This window comes from Ctenocephalides felis, unplaced genomic scaffold (genome assembly GCF_003426905.1).
Source record: "Ctenocephalides felis isolate EL2017-DRISC unplaced genomic scaffold, ASM342690v1 CF-g0.4_SCAFFOLD_00845, whole genome shotgun sequence".
In the NCBI taxonomy this organism is placed as follows: domain Eukaryota; kingdom Metazoa; phylum Arthropoda; class Insecta; order Siphonaptera; family Pulicidae; genus Ctenocephalides; species Ctenocephalides felis.
This window is the reverse complement of record NW_020536999.1, coordinates 85,725,009-85,736,790: the sequence shown is the minus strand read 5'-3', so window position 1 is coordinate 85,736,790 and position 11,782 is coordinate 85,725,009. Positions and strand designations below refer to the sequence as shown.

Genomic DNA, 11,782 nt, shown 5'->3' with positions numbered 1-11,782 from the left:
CTTAGTGTCTTATTTTGTAATGTCTGTAGTTTCTGTAAGTTAGTCTTAGTCGTCGCGTTCCATGCCGGAGCGGCGTATGTCAGTAACGGTCTTATAAGTGCCAAGTAAAGTGTCCGCTTGTTCTTCACGCTTAGCGGGCTGTTGTGGTTCAAGAGAGGTCTCCGCAGATTTAACATCCCGTAAGCCTGTTCCATTTTTGTATTAATATGTTTTGTGAAGCTTATTAATACAAAAATGGGACAGGCTTATGGGATGTTAAATCTGCTGAGACCTCTCTTGCTACTTAAACCTTTAAAGCACTTGTACTATATCTAGAAAGGCTGTGTTTCAAAACAATTGCTGAATTTTATGAAGCTTATTAATACAAAAATGGGACAGGCTTACTGGATGTTAAATCTGCTGAGACCTCTCATGCTACTTAAACCTTTAAAGCACTTGTACTATATCTAGAAAGGCTGTGTTTCAAATCAATTGCTGAATTTGAATCACACTAGCGCCATCTGTTATATGCTGAAGATGATACAGAGTAAATCGTATTTGTTCTATTTTTACCCCCCATGGCACCTACCAAATTTTGGTGATTTACAAAAACACAACAATAGATGGCGACATAATTAATTTAAATTTTACCATAAATTAATTTAATTCTTACCAGTGGCTGTTTTGCAATATGATTATCCAATCAAAAAACTTACTGGGTTGACTCTCACATTAATGTTGTTTTCTTTTATGTAAATTTAATGAATATCGTCTACCAAATGTTTTATTGCATATTTCACAAATATGAGATTTTTCCTTGATATGAGTAAGTTTGTGCCGAATCAAAGTTTCGTTTGTGGCAAAATTTCTATTGCAAGTCTTACACCTATAAAGGTTTGCTCGAATGTGAACATTTATATGCCGAGTTAATGCTCTTGTTGTTGGAAAAGCTTTATTGCATGTTGCACATTTAAAATTGCTTTCGTTGGTATGGATGATTTCGTGATGTTTTAACTCATGTTTAGTTTTAAAAGCTTTTTCGCACGTCTCACATTTGTAAGGAGACTCTCCTGTATGAATCATTTCGTGACGGATCATTAATTGTTTTGTTGAAAATGTTTTAATGCATATGGTACATTTATATTTGCTTTCATTGGTATGCATCTTTCCATGTTGTTTTAATTCATATTTTGTTTTAAATGCTTTTTGGCATATTTCGCATTTATAAGGGCGCTCTCCAGTGTGAATCATTTCATGAAGATTTAATATTTGTTTTGTTGCAAATGATTTATTGCATGTTGCACATTTATGATCACTTTCTCTGGTGTGGATAAATTCATGTCGTTTTAGTTCCAATTTTGTTATGAAAGCTTTATTGCATATTTCACACTTATGAGCACGTTCTCCGGTGTGGATCCTTTCATGCCGATTTAATAGTTGTTTTGTTATGAAAGCTCTATTACACGTAGCACATTTATGAAGGTGTTGCCCAGTGTGGATCCCTTTATGTACTTTTAATGTGTCTTTTCTTGTAAATGTTCTATTGCATATATCACATTCATAGGATCTCGAGATAAGGGCAGTGTTTTGTTTTTTGGTGATTCTGTTCATTAAATTACTTGACTTACTTATATCTTATTATAAATGCTAGAATTAGTTGATGCAACTTGCTCGTCAATTACTTTTTGCTTGTTTTCATCATCTATCCTTACATCAGACTTTAAAACACATAATTTGTCATTGTCTGGACATATTTCTGATATTTCATAATCATCTAATTCTTGTTTCATGTATTCATAATCAAAACCTTGTTTCTTTTGAGGATAATCATCAAACTCTTGTTTCTCTTGAGGATAATCTTCAAATTCTTGTTTCACTTGTGGATGATCAGCAAATTTATGTTTCTCTTGAGAACAATCATCAAAATCTTGTATCGCTTGAGGATAATCATCAAATTCTTGTTTCACTTGTGGATAATCATCAAATTTTTGTTTCTCTTGAGAACAACCATCAAATTCTTGTATAGCTTGAGGATAACCATCAAAATCTTGTTTCTCTTGAGAACAATCGTAAAAATCTTGTTTCTCTTGAGGATAATCATCAAATTCTTGTTTTACTTGTGGATGATCAGCAAATTTATGTTTCTCTTGAGGAATTTCATCAAAATCTTGTTTATCTAGTGGATGATCAGCAAATTTATGTTTCTTTCGAGAACAATCATCAAAATCTTGTTTCTCTTGAGGATAATCATCAAATTCTTGTTTCACTTGAGGATATTCATCAAATTCTTGTTTCACTTGATGATAAGTTAATGTATTTAGCTTGAAAAAGATTTTTAACTATTACTTTAAATTATATTTTGATTATTTTATCTTTTAAATCATTATTTATATAATATTATTTTAATAATTAAGTTAATAAAATTTAATTCTGTCTTATATTTTCAAAATATATGCTTAATTTCAAGCTCATTGATTATAATAATAAATTATCTTATTTATAATAAATATATGGGTTAAATAAGTAATAAAAAAAATATAAAATTGTAAGAATTTGTCCTGTAAAAATATAAGGATCTTCAACTGGTCAAGCTCCAATTCATGTTAATACGATTAAAATATTTAAAAAAAAATCAAAATAAGATAATATAGAAGAATAGTATTAGAAACAAATTCATGTTTCTCTTGAAGACAATAATCAAATTCTTTTTTCACCTGAGGATATTCAATTGGTTCATCTTTAATTGTTGTGTTTGAATTTGTTTCTTCAGACATTTTTGACTTTTGTAGGTCCTTGTAAACAAATTAGCAAGGGTTTCTAAAAAGTAGTAAAAGCTTACAAAATTATAATATAAGTTACTATATATAATTATAAGATGGTTTCGAATGTATATTACATATGTTTCAATACTTATATATGTATATAGTACAAGCATGTATATAGTACTTATATATAGTATGTACAAAGCCAGATCGGTTGGGATTTGACTCCGCTTCAGAGAGGAGTTATATCCACTTAACGACTCCACAACTCCGACAACTTTGAAATATACTTGACACAAATGAGTTTTCTAGCGTGTTGTCAACATATCTCAGGATTTATTAAGACTTTGGAAATATATTTCAAATAGTTCAAATATTTCTGTTCATTTAATTATAATAATTATTATTTTATGCATTTCAATATGCATGCGAATCACAAATTGACAAAAAACTTGGAACTTAAAATCAATTTTGTAATTATTTTTGAAGAGAAAATATAGAATTCTTTGAATACGCTTATTTTTATATAAAAATAATGCAGCAAACCGAATATATGAAATAAGAACAAATCTTTCAAATCAATATTTTTCACAAATAATAATACACCACATTCTTTTATTATTTCCTTTTCGAGAATCATTACATCAGGTACTTTGATTAGCATACTATTACTTTTACACAATTATAAAATCATAATTGTGTAAAAGTTATAATATAATACTAAATATTTTTTAGCTTTTGAAAGAGCTCATTTATGGAGAAACATTATCTTATACAGAATATGCAATACATAATAGCATCATTTTGAGACATTATATACCTGGAAAGTCCTAAAACTAGCTGTGAGACGAGAAAAAAAACACTTCTTTCGACCCAAATCTTTTGTAATAGTAAAAAATCTCAAGCAATTATCTGCACATGTTAACAGATTTAGTATCAGTTTAGGGAAGTCGAATATGACAAATCCAGTGAGACAACTCCACTCAAATTCACTCTGAGGCAGGAGTTGTATCGAAGTGATAACTCCGGAGTAAGTTACCCATCTCCAATATAAATAAATATATATATATTTAATAGTCAAGTCATGGATTTTTTTTCCATCATCAGGTTTCTTCTGTCAAAAACATTTTTTATATAGACTAACTCTATTAATGACGAAGAAAACAGAATATTAAGTAAAAAGGTTTTTTTAATATAAAGGAATGGATTATGTACCAAATAAAAGTAAAGAAAGGTATAAAAAAATATAAAAATTATAGGAAAATAAAATATAAAATTGAGTTTCAAAAATTATTTACCTGTAATATTGATTTATATATCCATATTATTAATTTTTTTTTTGTTACAAAATACTTGGAAAAATTTTTTGAGAGTATTTATATATATTTTATATATATATATATATATATATATATATATATATATTATTTATTATTCAACAAATACAAAAAAACACTTGTGACTTTGACATTTCTATTTCAATAATTAGAAATCAGGTTAAACAACTATGAGAAAAACCCTAGAATGGATAGTTAAAGGGTCCACCGCTCAGACGTGAAGGCGCTGCTTTTGGCATTCAAATTAATGGCGCAAAATTTGAAATGAATAAATTTCAATATAAAATAATAAAATAAAATTATCTAAAATATAATAAAACTTCAGTAACCAAGTGTTTGAAACTAAATTTAATATTACATTCGTATTATATTTTGTAATAATACAATAATAACAAAAATATACTAGATAAAATTATTATAAACTAGTGGTGTATAGCATCGTGCCTTAAGATAAATTGCTGGAACTTCCCGTACCGTAACGAAATGTTCGAGAAATATTAAATGTTTTCAAATAGATTATTATAAATATTGTAACATTATCTAATATTTATAAGAATTATATAAACTGAATTGCAAAGTTGAAATTATTTGTTTAAAGTATATTAGAACTTTAGTCAGAACTAAAATTAAAATCTTAATTATTTTCGACATACAAAAAAATGAAACAATTTTTTTTGACCAAAAGCAATTATTTTGTTAAAACAAGCAGAAAGTTCTTTGAATCATTCAAATCGGACGCTCAGTTTTCTCGAAAACTGCCATTTTTTGCACATTTAGCTCTGTATCTTCGAAATGGCTGGGCATGCCTTTGCCAAAAACTAATCGCCTCTTCTCCCAATCATTACAAATTGAATATTTTTTAGATCATTCAAATCGGATACTCCATCTATCCATAAATAAAAGAAGAGTTGATTTTATCAAAAACCCGATTTCTATTATCTGCACTCTTTGCTTCGTTTCTCCGAAACGGTTGGGCCTACTCTAATCAGCACATCTTGAATATTAATATTCAATAATGAATTCATAGGAATCGAATATTTTAAACTTCCCGAAAAAGAAGTTTATGTTTTCATAAAAAAATCCGACTCGCTGATTTTATGTTTCTCGACGTTTCGTCATTCTGAATTTGAATGAGACCAAATTTGGAAAAAGTATGTATGTGTATGTGTGTTTGTGAACAATTTTTTGCTGTTTTTTAAAAGCCATTCGATGTATCTCGATGAGGACTAGCGTTGTGCAACGATCGTCCAGAGCGTTTCTTTGTAAATCGCAGAAAAGTGAAAAATTTTCGTCCAAGTTTTTTGAAAAAAAATCGATTTTTATGATTTTTTTGACGGTAGACACCATAGTCTTGTAGACGGCCCTCGTAATTTTAAATATTCTTCAAAGTTTGCAAAAATTAGTATCGTTTTTTGGCATTTGCCAAAATTAGACCTTTGATCGAATTTTTCTCAAAAACGCCTAAACCGATTTCAGAAATTTAAAAGTCATTTGATGTATCTCAATTAGGACTATCGCCTGTCAGTTTTTGTGAGACGATCTGCTGAGCCGTTTTTTTGTAATTTGAAAAAAAGTGTTAAACTTTTCGTCCACGCATTTAAGCTCGAACTACCGAATCGATTTTAAAAAATCAAAAACAGTTCGAAAGATATGGTATAATCCAATCCAAGTTTTTTTTGGTCTTTCGACTTATTGATTACGTTTCAAGTTTTTCAGATTCTTTTCGCATTCAGGATTTTGTGTATAATTGTATAAGTAATTACTTATACTAATTAATAATACTACTGAGTTTATACAAAATTTTCAAATTTCTACGAACAGAGATAGAAAATGATTTAAGTATTTCTTCTTTGACCTGCTTTTGAAAAGTTTCAACTAACATTCTATGAATTAAAGTAAATTTAATAAAAAGTATGTTTGTAGAGCTGGGGCGAGGCACAGAGGTCCAATTTGACTTTCAGCAATTCTAAATTATATTATGAACACCAAACCTATTATATCACAAATTTCAAATGAAACTGCCAGCTACTACATCATTGTAGAAATGTGCTTTTTTGATGTCATATTTTATAAAATAATTACATTTATAATATACTAATGCTAAAAAACTACCAACGGAAGAAAATACTTTTATTACTGATTTTCAAAGGTTACCGCTTATCTCCCGATAGCAAAGTCATAAGAATCAAGGTTTAGCTAGTCATACATATTTTTCCCTCTACTTTCAAATATTGTTGTTAATCAATGCTTAACTTTACTGGTTTTTAACACATCGGTGTGTACCTTTTTAACCCCGGACCTTCATATGTTACTATCTATTCTTTGATAAATTCTAGGAAAAGAATATCCATTTGATCGATACCAAATTTAGGTTCTGAATTTAAATAAAATAATTAGAAAAAATATAACCATGAAAATGTTTTATAAATACCAATGAGTCAGAGCACGTGTTTGAATAAAAAAAAGATTTGCAAAAAAAAGAGTTCTACAACGCCAAAAAATGCATTTTTATATTAACATTTCAGAAAAGTTGATATTTTGAGTTTCTAGTAACACTTGCGGCCCGTTTAATAACGTTTTTGTGTATAAATATAACTACAAACAAAACTACTTACTACATTTTAATCATAATTAAATAATATTATTGTAAAACATCCTATTAAACGTAATTGAACATCATCTGTCAAAAACGTTTGACATTTGACGTATTAGCCACCGTCCATTGTTTTATTTAAATTATGCTTTTAAAAAAAAATTCAAATTAAATATGTAAAGTTTCTATGCGATTTTGAAATAATATCTCACCTTTCCGACAACCTACTGATTAGCACAAATTTTTAAGACTAAGACTGGCCAAATCGATTTAGCCGTTTTCAAGTTTCACCGAATCATTTGATCGAGAGCTCCATTTTTATATATAAGATTAGTTTTTCTATCGATATCCAACGTTATTTTGAAAAAATAAAATTCACACAACTGAGTGTCATCCTCGCGGGGGGTGGTGGCCGAGTCCAAATTGTTTTCACTTTTGATTTTGATGGTAAGATGAACCTAATTCCAAAATTTCATTCAAATCGGAGCACAGTAAAAAAAAGTCAGACCGAAAACGTTCCATTGACTGGAGTAAATAACAAAAATGCAAACACAAGAATTCATACTTGAAATCAACATGAAGATAATGATATAAGTGCAGTAGAACCTCGATTATCCGGACCAACCACGACTAATTTATATGTATTTACATACCTACAATTCGAATTTTTTCATGATAAATGCTGTAGTTTAGTATATGTATGTACATACATAAAGAAGTTTCAATTTCTTAATAAACATTATTTTCGTTGATATATATGTATGTATTTGTTATTTTTAATAAATACACAACATTATTCTTTATACATTCGATTATCCGGATGCCTATCGACAATAATTAGTCCGGTTGATCAAGGTTCTACTGTATGTACATATATCAGGGCCCATTGCCTCAGAACAAAACCCGACAATATTCAAAGCAATAAAACGTAAGTTTTGCCATTTAAATGAAATTTTCAACTGTTTATTTCCATAATAAAATTTTCGCTTTTATTGAAAATGAATTAATACAACTTCCTATTTCCAAGTAACATCTTTCAATCATATATCCGTGCTACCGAAATCATAGAAGAAAAACTGTACCCAAATATACATTCACACACACACATACATCCATTTTTTCTAAAGTATGACAAAATAATTAGAAACCTTTGAAATGTAAACATATGATACAAATCAAAATTTTTATTATCGATTTTTGGACGATTACTATGACCAACTCTCCGGGAAGTTAATAAGTGACCAATAAAAATAAATATTGTTCAAGTCCTTTTTTACAACAAGTTTTAATTTTTATGTTATTCATATACATATATACATAATTAAATAAAAAACAATTTGATGCAAATAATGACCCTGTATATTCTTGTAATAACTTCTGGCGTAACAATATTTGGTGAGCAATGTGAGCAATAAATAAAGTTAATATATTGTATAAGTCACCACAAATATTTTCAAAGATACTTATAAGCAATAATAAGTCTGCTAATTATAATTATAATGTGTTTAAAATTATGAAAATTTAATCCTCTATTATAAATTGTTCTACAGTATGAACAGTTTTATATTGGTTTAATGATTGCAAAGCTGCGAATGTTTTATTGCATATGGTTCATCAATGATTGCTTTCTCTTATGTGGATTAATTCATGTCGTTTTAAATTTCGTTTTAAACTGAGTGCTTTATTGCATATCTTACATTTATATGGTTGTTCTCCTGTATGAATCATTAGATGTTGGTTTAATATATCTTTTCTTGTGAATGATTTATTGCATAAAGCACACTTATGAGGACGGATTCCAGTGTGGATCATTTCATGCAGACTTAAATATTGTTTTTTTGCGAATGTTTTTTTACATACTGCACATTTATGATTGCTTTCTTTAGTATGAACAAATTCATGTAGTTTTAAATCTTGTTTTAATTTGAATGCTTTATTGCATATTTTACATTTATGTGGTCGTTCTCCAGTATGAATTATTGAATGTCGCTTTAACCTTTCTTTTGCTATGAATGCTTTATTACATATTTTGCACTTGTAAGGACGTTCTCCTGTATGATTCCTTTTATGTTGAATTAAATCTTTATTCATTTTAAATGCTTTATTACATATTTCACATTTGTAAGGACGTTCTCCTGTATGAATCCTTTTATGTCGAATTAATGCACCATTTATTATAAATGCTTTATTACATATTTCACATTTGTAAGGACGTTCTTCTGTATGAATCCTTTTATGTCGAATTAATTCACCATTTGTTATAAATGCTTTATTACATATTTCACATTCGTATAGGCGTTCTCTTGTATGATATTTTTTGTGTTGTCTTAAATTACTATTTGTTTTAAATGCTTTATTACATAGTTCACATTTGTAATGACGTTCTTCCGTATGAACCTTTTTATGTTGACTTAAAGTCCAATTTGTTGTAAATGCTTTATTACATGTTCACATTTGTAAGGACGTTCTCTTGTATGATATTTTTTGTGTTGTCTTAAATTATTATTTGTTTTAAATGCTTTATTACATAGTTCACATTTGTAATGACGTTCTTCCGTATGAACCTTTTTATGTTGACTTAAAGTCCAATTTGTTGTAAATGCTTTATTACATGTTTCACATTTGTAAGGACGTTCTTCCATATGAATCTTTTTATGTTGATTTAAATTACCATTTGTTGTAAATGCTTTATTACATATTTCACATTTGTAATGACGTTCTCTTCGCATGAAATTTTTTATGTTGACTTAAATAATCATTTGTTGTAAATGCTTTATTACATGTTTCACATTTGTAAGGTCGTTCTCCTGTATGAATCATTTTATGTTGACGTAAGGTGATAATTGTTGAGAAATTTTTATTGCAAGTTTTACATTCCAAGGGTTGTTTCAAGTTTAGGGTAGTTTTAGTTTTCCTACAACTTTTTTAACTGATTTATTGCATTCACTTGTATATCCGCTAAATCACTTGACTCTCTGACATTGTTTTTGTTCTTACTAGTGTCTGCAACATGCTCATCAATCGGTTCATGCTTTACTTCTTCCTCAAATGTTACTTCAGATTTTAAAAATTGCTGTAGACATATTTCCTCGTTTTCCGTATAAAATACTCATCAAAATGTGATTCATCTGGATCATCAATCGTTTCTTTCTTTATTTCTTCATCTATAGTGACTTCAGAATCTAAAAATCGCTGTTGATATATTCCTTCGTTGTCCATATAAGATCCCTCGTCGAAACTTGTTTCATCTAGATCATCAATTGTTTCTTGTTTTATTTTTTCTGATAATGATTGATGTAAATATATTACCTCATTTTCTAAAAATGTTTCTGAAGTAATGTCATAATCATCAAGTTCTTGTTTAACTGGAGGATATTCCTTTGGCTCAATTTTAATTGTTGGGTTTGAAATTGTTTCTTCAGACATTTTCGGCATATTTCGTTTTTTGTAAACAAACAAACAGTGATTTATAAAATAATGTATATGTTTTAATATAAATCTATTATTTCGTTTTGTTTAACTTCAATATAAAATCCATAAAACTCATTGACAATTGACATTTCGATTTCAGCTAACTTCGCCATTGTGGAGGCCATTTTGTTTTCAGTGCCGTTAAATTATCGTGCGTAGAAAAACGGATATAGATAGATAGATAGATACTTTATTCAAATTCAATATTTACAATTTAAGTCAATACAATTATACAATAATATAACTAAACTAATATCAGTTATGCTTATGAACAACTTTAAGATTAACCTAATGACAATTAATATTTATTTTGGATTAAAAAATTCATTAATTGAATATATAGGCTGATCTATAAGATGTTTTTTAACGGTAGCATTGAAACTATTCCTGCTTTTACTCTTCCACTCATTGGGGAGCCTGTTGTAGATCTCTATACCCAGCTTGTTCCTTTGCGAGGATTTCAGCTTCAGTTTTGGAGGTACAACAGCACTCCTGTTCCGTGTGTTGTGGGCATGGAAGGCACTCCTCAGTACATGGTTTGTTCTGTCTGCATGGACCGCAATCGCCTGCTGGTAGATGTAAAGGCTGGTAACAGTCAGTATTCTAAATTTAGTAAACAAGGGTCTGCAGTGCTCCCGAGGTGAGGCCCCTCCGATTGCCCTTACAGCCTTCTTCTGTAAATCCATTATCTTGGAGGTATGCACCGAGTGTCCCCATGCCAATAATACATATGAAAACACAGAGTGAAACATGGCAAAGTAAGCCTCTCTGGCGCATTCCTCATTTATAATGTGTCTAACTCTTCTGATGGCATATATTGATTTTGAGAGCTTAGTACATATTGAATCTATGTGCTTCGCCCAGGTTAGCAGACTGTCCATAGTAAGACCCAAATATTTAACTTCCCCTCCATGCAGCTCCTTATGTCTCCTACTGGAAGCAAAGTTAATATGGACAGTTTTACTATTGTTTAGTACAATTTTGTTGGCTGAAAACCAGTTTTCAACTTGCTTGTGGGCATACTGAATTTTTTCGTTCATATTTGCGATGTTCTCGTCCGCAACCGCCAATGCCGTGTCGTCTGCAAATTGCGTTGTGTGGCAGCTAATGTTCGGTGGTAGATCATTCACAAATATGATAAAAAGAAGTGGTCCAAGAATACTCCCTTGGGCAACCCCTGCATTTAATCTTGCTATCTCACTTCGTTTATTGTTCCATTCCACAAACTGATACCTGTTACATAGGTATGATTTCATAAGTTTAAGGGCTACGCCTCTAAATCCATAATATTCCAGTTTCCTGAGAAATATGTCATGTGGAACACAATCGAATGCTTTGCTGAGATCGCAAAACAGTGCACCACAGTGTTTATGATCTTCCAGTGAATTTGATATAAAGTTCAAAAAGTCTAGCACAGCATCAATTGTGTTAATTTTCTTTTTGAATCCAAATTGATTTTTTACAAAATAATTATTAGCATCGAAGAACCTTGTAATTCTTAATGCTAATAACATTTCTATAATTTTCGAAAATAATATATTAACGGATATATACATAAATTAATAAACGGATAATAATAAAGTGAATATAAATTCTTTGATATATTATTGTGTTATAAGTGAATTTTTTTTACATATTTT

At 29.4% G+C, this 11,782-nt stretch overlaps 1 protein-coding gene across 1 annotated transcript in view; it reads right to left on the bottom strand.

The window, feature by feature from the left end:
• LOC113391238 (zinc finger protein 678-like) overlaps positions 1-2,753 on the bottom strand; it is a 4,744-nt gene extending 1,991 nt beyond the window's left edge. Inside the window, exons 1-3 of the mRNA XM_026627186.1 lie at positions 2,694-2,753; positions 1,651-2,300; positions 864-1,582 (exon numbers count right to left, since the gene is read on the bottom strand). Of these exons, the coding sequence (XP_026482971.1) occupies positions 864-1,582; positions 1,651-2,300; positions 2,694-2,753 (1,429 nt within the window). The remainder of the gene's footprint in view (positions 1-863; positions 1,583-1,650; positions 2,301-2,693) is intronic.
• Positions 2,754-11,782: the final 9,029 nt, after the last annotated feature.